The sequence below is a fragment of the Mobula birostris genome, unplaced genomic scaffold (assembly GCF_030028105.1).
Source record: "Mobula birostris isolate sMobBir1 unplaced genomic scaffold, sMobBir1.hap1 scaffold_379, whole genome shotgun sequence".
Lineage (NCBI taxonomy): Eukaryota > Metazoa > Chordata > Chondrichthyes > Myliobatiformes > Myliobatidae > Mobula > Mobula birostris.
Window position 1 is genome coordinate 328,292 of NW_027276868.1, and position 18,243 is coordinate 346,534.

General features: G+C 42.0%; 1 protein-coding gene across 1 annotated transcript in view; it reads left to right on the top strand.

The window, feature by feature from the left end:
* The first annotated feature begins 284 nt into the window (after nt 1-284).
* Nucleotides 285-18,243, top strand: part of LOC140193054 (ethanolamine-phosphate phospho-lyase-like) — a 40,980-nt gene continuing 23,021 nt past the window's right edge. The window contains exons 1-8 of the mRNA XM_072250498.1: nt 285-507; nt 4,147-4,265; nt 5,624-5,783; nt 6,824-6,898; nt 11,196-11,289; nt 12,304-12,420; nt 14,907-14,989; nt 15,767-15,992. Of these exons, the coding sequence (XP_072106599.1) occupies nt 449-507; nt 4,147-4,265; nt 5,624-5,783; nt 6,824-6,898; nt 11,196-11,289; nt 12,304-12,420; nt 14,907-14,989; nt 15,767-15,992 (933 nt within the window). The 5' untranslated portion in view covers nt 285-448. The remainder of the gene's footprint in view (nt 508-4,146; nt 4,266-5,623; nt 5,784-6,823; nt 6,899-11,195; nt 11,290-12,303; nt 12,421-14,906; nt 14,990-15,766; nt 15,993-18,243) is intronic.

The following is an 18,243-nucleotide window of genomic DNA, read 5'->3' on the forward strand; positions in this document are numbered from 1 at the left end:
AATAACGGAAGTCCTGTGGTGGGCGAGAAGAGAGCGCAGACTTTCACCTTGGGGACGAGGAAAGGTCAAATCGCACGGAGCTCGTTTTCACGTGACAGTGAACTACGATGACATTTTATATTCGACAACTCGCCGTGTCCTTTTTATTTCTTTCCAGACCTATAGTTAGTGGCATAAACCCCCGTGCGCTTCCGTGCCTGCAACATCGCACGAGAAGGAAGCGAGCAAGCGAAGGAATCGAGAAGGAGATCTAAAGAGTTCAAGGCAAGGGCGGAGGGAAGGAGGGGGAGGCACCGAGAGCGATTGGGAGCTGGTGTCCCACACGTGACGGGGCTGTTTACCGAACCCTATAGAGGGCGGTTGCGGAGAGCTGGGCAGAAGTGCCGGCGGGTCGCGGTGATCGGCAACTGAGGCAGCCGGTGGCGGGACGTGGATCGGAGCCGGCGCGATGGGATCCGAGCTGTTCAGCAAGCAGCGGACCCTGGAGCTGAGGCAGCGGCACATTGGGTGAGTGAGCTGCGCGCCAGCCGGGTGAAAACGCACAGCCCCCCTCTCCTGCGGCTGACTCCTCCCTCGGCGGGTCCACATGAAGGGTCTCGACTCGAAACGCCGACTGTCATTTCCCTCCACAGATGCTGCCCGGCCCGCTGAGTTCCCGTTTCTTCCTCCCTTCAGGCGACGCTCGGGGGTGGGGAGGGGAGGGGGCCGGTAACTTGGTTCACCGCATTTCTGAGGGTTCTGATGAAACCAGTGTGGGTGCTGTCACAGGTGTGGGTTTGTAGACCCACTGCGCTTTTTCTGCCTTTAACATCGTATTTCGCTGTATTGTACTGTACTGTATTCCCAGTAAACGGATTTCTGGTTCCCAACTCGTTCCTCGACATTCCCGTTTCCAGCAGCCACAGGCCAGCAGTTCCCATGGTATCAAGTGGAATATTGCCGTCATGTTTATTTTCGGGGAGACTTTGGGAACATCCTCATTACATCGATTAACGTGCTGCGGTGACAGGGACCAGGGCGACTGTTTTGCATTCAGCACCGTGGAAACAGTGTGGCCGGCGCAGGAGGGCGGACCAGGTTCTCTTACGGGTTTGGAACAGTTTGCAGAGTATTGATAGTGTCTCTCCGGTGCTCTGGAATGTCTGCTGCTGGTCGTTCATGCCTCAGAGGCGTACAAGAGGGTGTGGGTCACCTCTTGTACGCCTGGTGGACCGTGGGTTTCTCCTCAGGTGACCGGGCTGTGCTGGCACACTGAACCCAGGGGTGAATTTCAACACCAATGTGCATGAAGCAATAACGTGTACATTGAACCATCAGAAAGGTAAGCTGTCACTACCTCAGCCACCCCGGTGGCTGTTTGGCATCGCCGTGATCCCCAACTCTGAATTTATGTGCTACCAGTGAGCTGTCTTTCTCTGACACTTGTTCATCAGACACATGTACTTAAATAAAAATTATTATATTCCATGGATGTAATGAAAATATGATGTGTGCTGGGTAACAAAAGTAGCACAGCGCAGCGGCAATGGGAGAATACCTGAATCAGGGGTTGAACAATGCCAGACAACGGTAGGCTTTCAGTCTCCGCCTAAAATGTCCACTTTTGATTAAAACGTTAAAGTGCACTGTATTTGTATTTGACTTTTATTTTCAGTTTTATGTAAAGTATAAAAACAAAAGATTGAATTTAATTACAGGTAAATGTAAATGAAAACTGTGAACAAAATCAACATTTTACTATTAGTGCAATAATGACACTGGTCATGTTACAATCAAACATGGGATTTTGGGTGTAGGTGAAATTCGTGCAAAAATAATATATTTTGTAATTACCCAAACAACCAAGAAGATCTTTGCTTAGGAAAGATGATAAATGCATCACTAAACTGTAAAACTCCTGAGAAAATGGAGAGAGAGGGTACATCATGGTTGATGTCTTTGTGAGGAGGAATATCAGACCCAGTTGAGGGAATTGCAAGCAGGTGTTCACCGGGTGAGGGGGCAGTGTGCTGGATGGCTTTTTAAAACACTTCCTCCGGTGTCATTAACAAAGGCTTTTGTCCTAGCAATCTTTCTTTGATTTTATAAACTGACATGATATCTTGTTCTGTTATGAATGCAGCTGCCTCGGCCCTCAATTTCCCTGATCGGCTGACGCTCTATCACCACAAATCTTTGAAAAATTTAATGCTGTGTCTTTTAAATTTCTGCACCAGCCTGCTGAATATTCATAATTACCTTCAATTTTCAGTTTGTTGTGCTAGATCGTTGTTTCATGATCAGCATACTGTTAAGTTCACTCTAACGCTGACAAATCCACTCTTTCAATACGCCATCAAGATCTTCACTTTTGGTTTATGCAGCGTTTTTCTATTTTTCATTAAATTCTGTTCATTGCTTTCAGCATAGAACTTTAACAGTTTGTCAATTTGCTTCTTCGAGTTCCTAATCCCATACTCCTCTGTCAGAAGCTTCACACTTATACCACTGTCAAGTTTCTCCAACAACTTGACTTCCTGTGTCATAGATAAACATAAATGCTTCCTCTTTTTCTTTTCACTATTATCTCTAGGGGTTACTGCAGGCCTTTTGACATCTTCAACTTCAACTTAATTGTCACTCAGCCATATATGGATACTCATGAATACAGCCAAATGAAACAGCATTCCATTTAACTCAACAATATCTCCACAGCACAGAGCAGAGAATAAGTGAACTGTAGGCACTCTACCAGCAGATGGTAGTCAATAGATTTGAACTGTAGATGCAGATCATACCAGTAGATCTGATCTCAGTTTGATAGGGGTTATAAATCCAAAGGTAGAAATGTGCTCTGAGTGACTAGTTGTTCAGGCAAGGACCATGATCTACATTTCTTCCTGTGTGATTTTCCTCCAATTCACTCAGCCTAACTTCCAGCCACCCTCTGCAATTCTCCCATTTAAATCCGTTTGACATCTGTGATTTAATCATTTGCCCCCTTGGCCCTCTCGCGCCGGCAGAGCTGCTGCTTTGGGACTCTCGTCACCATCAATAGCCTCATCCTGGGAAATTGGCCTCAGTGATCACAGTCTCTTCCCTGAAGCCACCTGGTGCCTTTGCCTGTGGCCTGCAAGGAAGTAAAATGATCTGTCTGGGCCCCAGGGATCGCCTTCATTTTCTCCCTTAGAAGTCTCTGATTAAGTCCATCAGGCTCAGGGTAGTTAACCCCCTTTAAGCACACTATGATATTTAATACCTCCATTTTAATGATAACATGTTCTGGAATTCCCCTGTCCTCCTCCCTGAATTCTGCAATTACAATGTCCTTTTTCCTCAGTGAATCCATATGAGAAGTATTCACATAAGAACTCGCTGCCTGGCTCCTTGCTTAGATTGCCAAGTTGATCCCTTTTAGTCTTCTGAATGCTCATCCACTGATCCTTGTCCATTCTGCCTCAGACTGGGTCCAATATTGTTTTTTCTGTAGTAGGGCTGCCTACATACTTGTTCAAAAAGCTCTCTTAGACATATTTTACAAATTCTATCCCTTCCTTTCTCACTATAGCAAGCCCAGTTAACTTTGGGGAAGTTGAAGTCCCTAAATATTACATTATTACCCCTGTGTCTTTCTATACTTTGTCTACATATCTCTTCCTCTATCTCCTATTGACTTTTAGGAGGCTTGTAGTATACCACCAGCAAAGTGATCACAACCCTTTTGATTCTAAACTCTACCCATAAAACCTCATTTAAAGAACCTTCTCTGATGTTCTCCATCATTAGAGCAACAATCAACTTCTTAGTCATTATTACAACTTCTTCATCTTCTTGTCCATCCTCTCCTGGTAAGTCTAAAGGTCCTATACCCTAATGGATGAGCTGCCTGCCCTGAACTTCTTTAATAATAACGAATCTGCTCTTAACTTTACTATCGATAACCAGTGAGATTCCTATTAACATAGATGGAACTTAAGTTTTTCTGCGTTCTTGAAAATGGGATTTTATTAGCAAAAAATTGTTCTAATAAGACATTCACCTCAGAACTCTGCTTACTGAGAAAAGTCTCCTTTGTGTTATTAACCTGTTGTTGTTCAGATCAATGTTTTGTTTTATTCGAAACACTGGATGGGGTTCAGTTCTTGCTCTCTTCTTTTTGCAATTCAGGCCATCGTGCAAGGTGCTCTTTTCTAAGGACCCACTCAAGATAATCCGTGCCCAGGGCCAGTACATGTATGATGAGGATAACAAGAAGTATTTGGACTGCATTAACAACGTAGCACATGGTATGGAGCCTCTGGCTGAATATCGTAACATTTTACAATCTCCAGCCTGGCGATGAAGAGCCTATTTTAAAATTCAGAAAGATCACATGAATAAACCAGATTCTCTTTCAGCTCAAAATTTTATTTTAATCCATGACCCATGGTATGAAAGTTTGAACTGCAACGTACTGTGACATGTAGGCACAGTCAAAGACCAGATAATGAAAGCAATTCCTTCCAGTGGTAAAATAGATAAAACTTGTTTTATCAGATTTGGGTGGAGTTGGGAACAATATAACCTATTCACTTTAGAGACTTCTGATCATGAGGATTTCAAGCAGCTAAAATATTGTTAACTACTCATCTCTCCCAATTAACAAATAGATTACATTCCTAAAGAACCTTTGCATAGTACAAGATACAGTAAACCCTTAGCTTACACAGGCAGTGGGTTACCTGTGGCCAGAGCCAAGATTAGAATCTTATCAGCACTTAGCTCAGCAGCGAAGCTGCTTTAAGTCAAAAGCAACTCGGCTACTTTTGGCAAACTGAAAGATAAAGCTTTCATTTTTGGCAAGCTGAAGCCCATTTACACTTCCCGGCAAGGACGTTGTTGCTATATGAAAGACCCATGTGCTCAAGAGGATTTTGCCATTTTGAATGGCTTATTTATTTCAGAATCTTCCCATTAATCCAATCAAAAGATTATTGAATGCTACTGATTTTTATGGACGGTCTCCAAATAAATTCTCCATCCTTCATTTCAGCCAAAAATAATCCTTGTATATGACAAATTAAATAAAATAAAATCCTTCATTGTTGCAAAGATTTCACTGGGGGGGGGGCTGTATAGGAAATGTTTTTACCGTTTTTTTTGGTAGCAGGCCTGCAGAGAAGTTTAGAATATAGACAAATGGCAGATAGCTGCATGATAAACTGTGGACTCTTTCAGTTTTATGTTTTTTATATTTTGTGTTTTTGCCTGTTCTTTCTTGTTGCCATTTAGCGCAATTTGTTAGGCTTTTTTGTGTGTGGGGGGGAGTTGGGGTTTGATGTTATTGCCGTTTGTGTAATTTTTTTTTGTGTGTGGGGTGGGTTTGATATTTTTCTTCGGATGTACTCCATGGTGTTTCTTTGTTTCGTGGCTACCTGGAGAAGACGAATCTCAGAGTTGTATACTTTGATAACAAATGAACCTTTGAACCTTTGTTGAATGATATGTTGAGCAATCTAGATACGTATTTGTGTAATTTCAGTTGAGAATGCTCAGTCATGGCCAGTAATAGACATTCGGGGGTTTTTTTGGCCAAAATGGGAATTTCACCTTATGGACTGATTAAGTTGTTTTTGTGTTTGAATATCCTTTTAATTTTTTTCAGTGGGGCATTGCCATCCAGCTGTGGTTCAAGCTGCTGCCAAGCAGATGGAACTGCTGAACACTAATTCACGATTTCTGCATGACAACCTGGTACAGTACGCCCAGAAGCTCACTGAGACTCTCCCACATCAACTATCTGTTTGCTACTTTGTCAATTCAGGGTAATTCAATGTATCTCTCTCTATACAAGATCTTTTACAGTATCTTCTCCATCTAGCCAGACTGCCATGATTTTATAGTTCCTTATTTGGTTTTAAATGGAATACTATGATTCAAAACCTAATTTCTAAGTGTATGTTAATAAGGAGAATACTTGGTAAGGGGAAATATAATAACAGTATGCATTTTCTTGAAAGGATTTTAAGGCGGCATATGTAAAGATGGTTTCTTTCTTTATTTACATTTAATGTCTTTCCCTGAATTTTTAAAGTAAAATTACGTTTTCATCTTTTTTTACCATTCGGATACACTTACACCAACTTAATTTTCCCTCCTTAGAAAGCCAGGGGTTCCCTACTTGGGGTCCGCAGACTCCTTGGTTAATAGTGGTGGGTCAAGGCATAACAAGGTTCGGGAACCCCTGCTCTAATTTGTCTTTGATGTACTCTCTCTAACAAGATTGTACACCAATTCAAAGTACTGGCTACAGCAGCACCATGCTGGTGTTTGTATTGATAATCAAATGGAAATACATATTTAATCAGATGGAAATTCAATTCAATAAATAGAATTTATAGGATGTTTGTATATCAAGTATGCTTTGAATGAAATTGGCTGAGCGTGCACCTCTGATTTTTTTTTAACTGTGTTCTGTACAACTTTAAAATAAGACATATTTTTACTCATCTTTAAGTTTTTTCCCTCACAAATCACCCTTTATAAGTAGTCATCAAAGATGAGTGTCTACTTAAAATGTTATGAACCTTGAAGTTTGTTTCAGATCAGCGTGTACTTAGTGGGTTGGGGAGCATCTGTGGAAAAGGGAATAGCATTAATTTTTCAAGTCAAAAACCTTTTGTCAGAACAGAGTCTGTCCCGCCCCCTGCGTAAAGTTGAAGTTGAACATTTCCAGGAAACTCCACTACACTTTTTTTCTTCTAGTGACTATTGACTTGGCAGCATATGGAGTTGCATATTATTATCATGTTGGAAGGTTTTGTTATATCTACTCTGGTGACGCTGTGTGTTTTTAATTTAACAGTTCTGAAGCTAATGATCTAGCTCTTCGATTGGCTCGCCAGTACACTGGTCACTATGACATCATCACCCTCAATCAGTAAGTAGAAGAAATAAAAGAATACACATATTCAAGCTAAAAGTTTTTAATCCTGGTTTAGAGTTAAACCAAGTACTTCATAACACAGTGATTTGAACCAAATCCTTCAAACTTTGGAGCCTGGATTGAAATGCAGCTCTTTGTGTTTTATTATGTTGCTTAATAAATACCGAGTCTCTAGTAGAAAGACTAGCTGTGTTGGTTCTTTGATTTCATCACTTGGACTATAAAATGGTGCAGCTAATAGAGCTGCTGTCTCACAGCTCCTGTAACTAGGGTGTAACTTTGATCTCCAGTGCTGTCTGTGTTGGGTTTGCATGTGTTTCCATCAGATGCTATGTCTCAAAGTTACTAACAGAGTGCATTTATATAAACCTCCTTTATTGAAGCTACTATAACAAAGGATACAAGAACACTTGGCAAAACCTTTGTTGGCTTTTGAAGGTTTGAAAGGATGAGATTAGTGGAGAAGTTTTTCTTTCTGCATATGTTGGGATTTTGCCTTTTATTCTATTTATTTATTTTACTTCATATCGTAACAGTAATTTTGCATTGTACTTGCAATTTTCTTGACATACGTAAAATGAATGTCTAACCAAGTAGCTGAAATTGCCAGTGTTTGGGGAGATGGTTACTGAAAGTATTCTGAAAAAAAAAATTTCTTTACAGTTAAGGTTGTGCAATATTGGAACTTGTAAAGCTCATCCCCTTTGTCCTCAGCCCAAAGAGCTCTGTCAGCCTTGGCCTCTTACACATCTCTAATCTTGTTGCATCATGGGCATTCATGCTGGCAATTGCCAAAGTCCAACTCTGGGCTCCTCGCCCCAGAAGAAGGGCAGCGATCGAGAAGGTTAGGGAGATCTCTTTGTTTGATGTGATTTTGTTTGGCGGCTCCTGAGAGGCCCCTGAGAGCAGTTCACCGAGGGTACTGCATTGAAGATGATGCCAGAGCGTGGCGACTGTTTGCAAGCTGCTCTCTGCGGACCCACTCATCTCCATGTCCTGTTGTAATGCAACAATCCGTATGGTCGGCAGGCAAAGAAAGTTTGTCACTGTTCCTCAGTACACGTGACTGTTTACATAAACTCAGGCTGCAGCTGCCCCCCCTCCCCCACCGGACTGAATTCTTTTATAATGAACATCTCATTACTATTCAGAGCATATTAAGTTATGAATTCAGCTTCAGTGCATGGTTGTTCAACAAGCTCCCCGGAACACAGAAGAGGAATTTCAGCTGAAGCTGTTCAGGGCAATGGTAGCACATTGCTTCTCAAGCAATTCTCCTCGGAGGTGGAGGGGAGGCAGGAGTTATTATTTAAAGAGAGTCTGCTGATCACTACTGACCCTGCTTGATAGAGCACTGACCAGTACAGTACAGGGACAGGCCCTTCAGCCCCACAGTGCTGTGCTGAACCAATTAAATTAGTAATCAAATACACAACAAAACAAATCTCTTTTGCCTGCTCAATGTCCATATCCTTCCATTCATGTACATCCAAGAGGCTCTGGAATACCGTCAAATTTACATCCACTATCACCCCAGGCAGTGCTTTCCAAGCACCCACCCCTCTCTGTGTAAAATAAAAACTTGCCCTGCACACCTGCTTTGAACGTGCCCCTGCCCCCACCTTAAATGCATGCCTTCTGGTAGTAGACATTTCAGTATTTCAGTCCAGGGTAAAAGAGGCTGTCTACTCTGTCCACACCTCTCATAATTGTATAAACTTTGACCAGATCTCCCTCCAGCCTCGGCCACCCAAGTTCCTCCATCCTCCCCAAGATCCCTTTGTCCATCAACATTGCTAAAGGCCTTTTCGTTGCCATTGTCCTTGTCTTTATATTTGATCTCACACCTTATGTTTGTCTGGGTTAAACTCCACCTGTCATTTCTTCTCCCATATCCATAAGAGATCTATATCCCGCTATACCTTTTCCAGTTTTCTACACTCTCCACAACACCAGTAATCTCCGTATCATCTGGAAATTTACATACTCACCCATCTATAATTTTCATCCAGGTCATTTATTTGTGTAAAGCATCCAGGTTTTTCTTCAGCCAAAGGGTGGTGAATTTGTGGAATTTGTTGCCACATGCAGCTGTGGAGGCCAGGTCATTGGGAGTATTTAAGGCAGACATTGATAGGTTCTTGATTGGACATGGCATCAAGGGTTACAGGGAGAGGGCCAGGAAATGAGTTGAGGTGGAGAAAACAAAAGGATCAGCCATGATTGAATGGTGGAGCAGACTCGATGGGCCAGATGGCCTAATTCTGCTCCTATGTCTCATATATAACAGCAGAGGTTCCAGTAGAGTTCCCTGTCGAACCAGAAATCACAGACTTCCACCAGACTAAGTCTTGTTGAGCACTAGTCTCTGTCTTCTACAGGTAAGCCAATTCTGAATCCAGATAACCAATTCACCATGGACCCTATGGATCTTAATCTTGTGGATGAGACTCTTCGGAGGGACTTCGTCAAATGCTTTACTAAAATCCATGTAGACAACATCCACAGCTCAGCCTTCATCAGTCAGCCTCATCACCTTGCCAAAAAAACACAAAGCAAGTTAGCACAACATGAATTGCCCCACAGAAAACAAGCGCTCGTAAATCTTATCCCTAAGAATTCTCTCCAGTAACTTTCCTACCACTAAAGTGAAAATCACCAGGCTCCAGTTTGCAGAATTATCCCTGTTTCCCTTCATCAGTGATGAAACAACATTAGCTACTCACTAGTCTTCCGAGGCCTTGCTTGTGGCTGGGGAAGAAACAAAGGTATTGGTTGGCACACCATCAATCTCCTCTCTTGCCTCTCTCAATAACCTGGGGTATATCCCTTCAGGACCCTAATATGTCAATGTTATTTGAATTATGATTTGCTACTGTGTTTATAAAGCATAGTGTGATATGGTGTTGGCTCAATGCATCACCATCCACTTGTGGGCTGCTTTGAATTGAATTGACTTTATTACTTATATCCTTCATGTACATGAGAAGTAAAAATCTTTACATTACATCTCTGTCTAAATGTGCAAAGTGCAATTTATAGTAATTTATAATAAATAATATGTACAACAGGACAGTCAATATAACATAGAAATACAATTGTATCAGTGTGAATTAATCAGTCTGATGGCCTGGTGGAAGAAGCTGTCCCGGAGCCTGTTGGTCCTGGCTTTTATGCGGTGGTACCATTTCCCAGATGGTAGCAGCTGAAGCAGTTTGTGGTTGGGGTGACTCAGGTCCCCAGTGATCCTTCAGGCCCTTTTTACACACCTGTCTTTGTAAATGTCCTGAATAGTGAAATGTTCATATCTACAAATGCGTTGGGCTGTCTGCACCACTCTCTGCAGAGTCCTGCGATTGAGGGAAGTACAGTTCCCATACCAGACAGTGATACGGTAAGTCAGGGTGCTCTCAATTGTGCCCCTGTAGAAAGTTCTTAGGATTTGGGGGCCCATACCAAGGTGAAAGAGGTGCTGTTGTGCTTTTTTCACCACACAGCCGGAATGTACAGACCACGAGAGATCCTTGGTGATGTGTATGCTGAGGAATTTGTAGCTGTTCACCCTCTCAACCCCAGAACCATTGATGTCTATAGGAGTTAGCCTGTCTCCATTCCTCCTGTAGTCTACTACCAGCTCCTTTGTTTTTGCAACATTGAGGGAGAGGTTGTTTTCTTGTCACCACTGTGTCAGGGTGATGACTTCCTCCCTGTAGGCTGCCTCGTTATTACTTGTGATTAGTCCAATCAATGTAGTATCGTCAGCAAATTTAATTAGCGGATTGCAGCTGTGGGTGGTGACACCATACACTTGTGGGCTGGTTTGGTTATCCTCACTCATCTTCAGCACATAATGGTAAAGGTGAGAGGGAAGCTGGTGGAGCAACAGCTTACTGAGATCTCTAGACTATCTTACTTCCAGAGCTGGGTTATACAGCCCAGACCATGCACACTCCCGACTGATATACATCCACATAAAGCCAGGAGTACAGCTGAATATCATTAGCTTTTTTAAAACATCGGTGATGAAAGACAATAAAGCCATGAGCGTTAGTCAATTTGCTGGATTAGTATCGATCTTGGAGTCAAACTCAAATCTCACAAATCCAGAGGAGCCGAGGAGTTTGAGTTTAGGTAAATAAATACATCCGGAACTTAAAAAGCTATCTTCATTACTGGTGAACACCAAAATACTTGGTTTTCTGAAAATTTTGTGTGAGACTCCTTTAAAAAAGCTCTGCAGTCTTAGGACATTGTTTGGATTGAAGTTGTGTTTCTTTCATTCCCCTTTCAGTGCTTACCACGGACATGTAACATCGTTGATTGACATCAGTCCCTATAAATTCCAAGAACTTCACGCCGAAGCTCAGAAGGAATTTGTGTATGTTGTAAGTATTGGTAATAGTTTAACATTCCTGATGCAGGGTTTCCAACCGAAAATTCAACAGTTCTTCCCCCCCCCCCCCCCAACCCCCTGCAGATGCTGCTTGGCCTGCTGGGCTTCACCAGCAAGTTAACGCCTGCGTAATATTTCAGCTGTGTGAAAATGGGTAGATTGGTAACATGTAATTCACTGTGAATAATTGGGCAATCATTTCTATTTTGACAACACTAACTCAGGAAGTTTAAAGAGTCTTGGCAGAGAGCCTATTGTTGTCTAAATTGAGACATGAGTGAGATAGGGCTCTAGATTAACTGCTGATCTGCTTAACTACAATGCTACTGCAGCTTAGCTTTGACATACCTATGCTGAGCAGAAGGAGACTCAGACAAGCTTACTTTATACTTAGATTTGGAAATATAGCCCTTCCAGCAGAATGAGCCTCCACCTCCCAATTACACTGATCTGACTAATTAACCTACTAACCCATACGTCTTTGGAGCAACTCTTTAAGCTTCCCAAGTTTGTGTTATAAAAACAGAAATAATTGTCCAATTATTCACAGTGAATTATACTTTACCAAAGTGAATTATATGTTACTTCGATTTACAGCCTGCTGAATTGTGGCGAAACGCAACTTCAGGCCAGAATCAAGCATTGCTTGTGATGGCACAGGTTCTTACCTGGAACGTGACGTGACGCTAGGTAATGGAAGTGGCTGGTGACTGGCTGGTTGCTGCTGGCGTAAATCTTTGCGATAGTCAGCGTCCTGTGAAAAGCACTGAAGGAATTTTAGAAATTAACGAAGGTTAACAAAATGTTCAGCATGTGAATCATAGTTTACAAAAAAGCTTCTTTATTTATATTCTGCTGAAAGACACTAAAAATAGATTCAACAGCTATAAGAGTTAATTGCTCTGCAGCCTGGGCAGTCAGAATGATGAGCAGTTGAAACAGCTGAATTTTAGAAATTTTGTGCTGCTTGGTTTAGTAAAGGGAATCAGTGTTTACCTTCTCCTAGGCACCATCTCCAGATGTCTACAGAGGAAAGTACAGAGAAGATCATCCTGATCCAGCCTCAGCATACGCAGATGAAGTAAATGTGTTGATTCAAGAGGCTGAAAAGAAAGGCCGCAAGGTTTGTACCCGTTGAGCAAAATTATTTATGCCACCGAGAGATTAACAGTGTCTGTCAATTATTATAGGGTCAACATCATTATCAGTATGTGTCATGGCTGATCATGGTCTTTGACCATGATTTTCTTGGCAAATTTTTCTACAGAAGTGGTTTGCCATCTCCTTCTTCCAGGCAGTGTCTTTACAAGACGGGTGACCCCCAAGCTATTATCAATACTCTTCAGAGATTGTCTGCCTGGCATCAGTGGTCACATAACTGGCACTTGTGATATGCAGCAGCTGCTTGTACCTGCTTCCATGACTACACGTGACCCTGATCCGGTGGAGGGGCAGTGGTTTAAGCAGGTGCTATGCTTTTCCTCAGGGTAACCTGCAGGCTGGTGGAGGGAAGGAGTACCTTACACCTCCTTTGGATGCGAAATTTCTCAACTCAGCTGCCCATAGGGAAGGATTCAAAATTGCTTGGAGTAAATGACATTTAAAAATCTGTCTCATGTTTTGATTTAATTTGTGCCTTCTTTAGATGGCTATGATATAGAAGGTATAATTTGCATTGAGCTTTGTTTTCTTTGCAAGATTTATCCCATGCTTGCATTGTTTTGCATTGTCTGATGTTAACTCAAAACAGGTTTGAGGAAATGAAGAGATCAAATCTTTTGATTAAGCATTATTTCTATAGAAAATACAATAAAATGTACAAACGAACTATGCTTTTATATGGTGCATCCTGATCCTGACACCAACTTGCTGCGTTTAGTACAGGTACATCAATGTTTCATGAGATGAGGGATCAGGCTAAAATAATTATGTTGGTCCAGTGCAAAATAACTGCTCATTTAGCACTGACTCAGACAAAACCAACTTCGACCGATGTGGAAATAGATGAAAACAATTGTTGTTGCAGAAGCTCTTTTTATCAGCTTGGCAGCCAAGCGATCTCTGCTCTCTGTCCAGCTCCAATGTACCCTATTAAAGACCAGATTTAACCTTCAGAATCAGAAATCGATACTCCCACTGCACATAGGAAAATGCTGGAAAACGGGGGTGGTGGAATGAGATGATTATTCTAATCCTCTTCCATTTGCTTTGGCAAAAGTTTCAAATGAGCCTTCAAAGAAATGGCCTAGACCAGAGGTTAATCTCTATAAGGCTCTGTACTAAATATAACATTGTCATCTCATGCATTGTAACATTCAAACTGATATCTTCACAAGCAACACTGAAGCCAGAATGGTGCTATTTAAAAACACAGCCTGATTCATCAGCATTGAATTGCGAATAAAATGAAGTAGTGCTGATGTCACAAGAGCAATAACTGTGTTGTTAATGAATTAATGCTTTGAAATTACCCCAGAGTTGCTCCTTTGATTTCAGTCACACTTCCCAGTGAAGATACAACTCCAGAATATGAGAAACTCTGGAGAAATTTTCATTTGGTATGCTGAAGGTTTGATAGGACTTAAACATGAGACAAGTGATTTGCGGCAGTTAACGTTTTGCTAATTGAATCCATCGCACCCCAACCTTTTTGATTCCTCCAGCATTTTTCTTTACAAAATGAGTAGTTTATGGGCTATCTTCACTAAATAGTTCGTCCCACATGTTCACCTAAAGGTTAGGTAGGTCACGATTATGTAATCTTTCTGTACTAATGGATAGTTTTTTTCTCTTTCCCCTCTTTCTTGGATATTTTCACAGGTAGCCGGGATGTTGATCAGCCCCAGAGAGAGTAACGACTAACACTCCGTGTGTCAGTAGTGCCCCTGGTGTGCAGTAATGTACTTGAAACACCAGCTTGCTCTGTTACTCTCTAACTACCTGATCAAGGCCTGAGACGTGGTTTATTTCCAGGAGGACCATCTGCTGTGGAAATCAGATATCCAGGGAGGGCTCTTAACCTTTTGCCTGGTATTTGGTAGCTTTGCAAATACAGACAGGAGCTGGGAATCCATCCTATTTTGGAATGTGAGCAAGTACAATATACCAGAATGGATTCCGCCAAGGAGCCTCAAGTCAAGCAGATTGCATATAATGTTTCTGACAGTTATTAAATAATTGCCCACTTGCTGGGAGCCCTTCCCTTTGTGATGACATGAGGCTAACCAGTCAGGGGTTAAGATTTCACTCAAATAAACTAAACTGATTACTGTCTTTCTTGAAGCAACAGACAAAGAAATTTTACTTGAACCTTTAATGGACACCTTGAAAATAACAGGAAACTGGGATTTCAACTCTGGTGACTGAAAATTGTTCTTGACTATTTCTTTTTTACAAATGGTCGTGCAACTGTGAAGAAATATGGAAAACTATGGTGACCAGAGTTTGCTGAAGATTCTCATGTTTTCCAAAAGTCCTTGTTATTTTTACTATCTTAATGACTGTGGAGTGATTAACTGTTCTGTACCTCGGTTTCCAATTGAATTACCATCCATCTAGTGTCGTGAAAGCTGGAGATGTGTGGTTTTCATATCATCTTCTTTTGTATAGATGGCTGCTTTTATTGCTGAATCCATGCAGAGTTGCGGAGGTCAGATAATCCCGCCACCTGGCTACTTCCAAAAAGTGGCACAGTAGGTACACGGTTTGTGTTTCTTCTTTAAGGATAGAAGGCTAGATACAGCTTCCATCTTACTTTGCATTTAAAATCCTGTCTTCCCTCTGAGTAAGAGTGGAAGAGACGATTAATGAACACTTCTCTGATCACTAATGCATGTATTGGGGTGTGATAATTATTGCTGACGCTTAACATACTTGGCAGGAGATGTAACCCTACAACCTCTGCCTTAAGAGGCAAGAGTGTTCCGGTGATCAATGATTTTAAACGATGTTATAAACCTGTCTGCAGTGGTGATGGAGGAAGGGCTGGTGAATGGGACAAGGGTAGCTCTTGTGAATTAGGAGCAGAGGTAGGCTTTCTGATCATTCAGGACTGCTCAATCGTTCACTGGTATCACAGCTGATTTACTATTTCCTTGACCTTTTCCCATATCCCATCATTCCTTTAGAATCCAAAAACGTATCGATCACTGTTGTGAATGAACTCAATGGTACAGTCTCCACCAGCCCTCCATTGATATCACAGAACCAGAGTGAAAGTCCTTCACAATTTAACTGCACATTGGCATTCTTAGACTCCAGTTCATAAACTCTCTGCCCTGGCCACCCAATGGTTAAAATGCCCGTGACAGCTTGTAGACAACACAAGATTATGATCTGATCGTTTGAAGGAATTGGCATTCTGTTGCTACTGTGGAGAAGTGTTTTTAAGTGTGTGTGGACTGGTCATGTTTGCTGCCTGTCCCTTCTCTCGGTGTTTGGTCGAACTGCATGGCTGCTTCTGTTTTCAGATACGTGCATAATGTGGGGGGAGTGTTCATAGCTGACGAAGTCCAGGTCGGCTTTGGCCGAGTGGGGAAACATTTCTGGGCCTTCCAGTTGCAAGGAGAGGACTTTGTTCCAGACATTCTCACCATGGGCAAACCCATCGGAAACGGCCACCCTATGTCCTGCGTGGTTACGACCAAAGAAATTGCAGAGGCATTCGGAGCGTCTGGACTTGAATATTTTAACACGGTGAGTCATTGAAAGTTTTAGTTCAATAAAAGTAGTCGGGCCGGCACATTAAGTGTAAAGCTGACCATGAAAATCCTTGAGTGCAAAGTTAACTGATTTGTCAAGTCCAATCCAATGGATGGGCATAATTAATTAGCTTGTAGGTGACACAACAATTGGTGGAGTTGTGGATAGTGAAGGTTGTTAAAGGAAATGTCAGGATATAGTTCATCTACAGATATGGGCAGAGAAATGGTAGAAGTAGTCCAATCCTCGAAAGTGGGAGAAATTGCACTTTGGGAGGTCCAATGTAAGGGGGCAGTAAATGGCAGGATATTTAGAAGCAGTGATGTACAGAGGGATCTCCGGAAGTACATAAGATGATAAAGAAAGCATCTGGTATGTTTGCCCAAATTGGTTGGGGCATTGCGTATAAGAATGAGGAAGTCATGTTACAACTGTGTTAAACTTTGGTTAGGCCACATTTGGATGATAGTGTGCAGATTGGGTCACCCATTACAGGAAGGATATTAAAGTTTTGATGAGGATACAGAGAGTGTTACCAGGATGCTGCCTGGATTCTGGATTAGAGAGGGAAGATTGGACAAACTTGAATTGTTTGCTCTAGATTAGAGAGAGGAGGTTGGACAATTTGAATTGTTTGCTCTGGAGCATTGAAAGCTGGTGCGACACCTAACAGAGGTCCAAAAGCGATGCAAGGCCTAGATGCTCAGAGTTTTTTTATCCCAGGGTAGAAATGCAAATACTGAAAAAAACGTAGTTTACAGTGGGAGTGGAGAAGTTTAAAGAAGATGTGCAGGGCAAGTTGTTCCACACACATCTCTGGAAAGGGCTGCTAGGGATGATAATCCTAGCATTCATGAGGCATTTAGACAGGCTCAGGAATATACAAGCCATGGAAGGATATGGATCATATGTAGATAGATTCGTTTGGTTTAAGTTGTGGTCACGCTCAACACAGACATTGTTGAGGCCCGGTTCCAGTGTGTCATCCTGCTTCATGTTCTATGTTCTGTAATTGACCAAAGGAACCTGAATGAAGGTGAGTCAAAGTAGCAGACCTACCTGCCTTTGATTATTACCGGAGGATCCCCTGATGAAAGTGCATGGGGGTCTGATGCTTGAGCCTTCATTATAACTTAACCACATTCACTCCCGAAAGCATTGTAGAATGAGCTGAATGGTGGGGCACACAAGTGGTTGCTGCTTGACGTGAAGCCAATGTTCACAACTTTGTTTTCATCCTTTGCTGAGAGGAAGAGAAATCAGGGATCCTGGAAACCAGGGATCCTGGAAACCAGAAGGCACACAGGCACTTGGAGTTTACACGTGAGAAAATACTTAAGCTCATATCTAACTATGAAAAAAAAATCTAAAGAATTTAATGTGATGGATTCCTTGAAAGAGTGAATTAAAAGAAGGCTGGGTAGAGTAAACCTGGATTATTTAGAGTTTAAAAGAGTACAAATTTATCTCTCTAAACATCTTAATAATGGGTAGAGCCAAATTTAGACTTTGAAGTGGAAATGTCAGGGATGTCTCTGGGTGTGCTGGTAATGACAAAGTCTGGAGCACAGTGACACATTCAGAACCCCAGGTAAAGTGGCATCCAATTGGAGTCTTGTAGAAGAGCATAGTCTGCAAGGCTCATGGCTTTACACTATGGATTTGCCTCTCAGATCCCACGCCAGAGGTGTTTGACTTGAAGCAAGACCCAATTTTCATGGGAATTGGGGAGTTATGAATTTGATCACAAAGAAAAAGAAACAGTATACTAGAATAACTCAAATGATCAATTTGGACAAAAGAAGAGAGACAAAAGATTGCCAGGGTATAGCTATATAAGGGAGCGTAGGTTGGAGGCTGGTATGTGGTAGGTGGAATCAGGTGTGGAAGAAATGTTGGTAAATTGGAACCAGATTTGGGGGTGGGGAAAGGGATTAGAGAGGAAAACAGAGGGAGAAGAAAACGTGATGGACTGATGAGGAGAGCACTGGTTTAACCGAAATTGGAAAATCCTCTGTTCATATTTTTGGGTTGTAAATTATCTAACCAAAATATGAGATGTTCTTCTTCCAGTTTGAGTTAGGCCTCTTCACAGCTTTGAAGGAGGTCAAAGAGAGATCAGTGTGGGAGTGGGAAAGAGAGTTACAATTCGGGTTGCATGTCATTGTAAAATTTCACTCCCTCAGGCAGAAGCTGGTTGAATTGCTGCCCTACTGCTCAAACAACTCATGCCGAATCCTGGCTT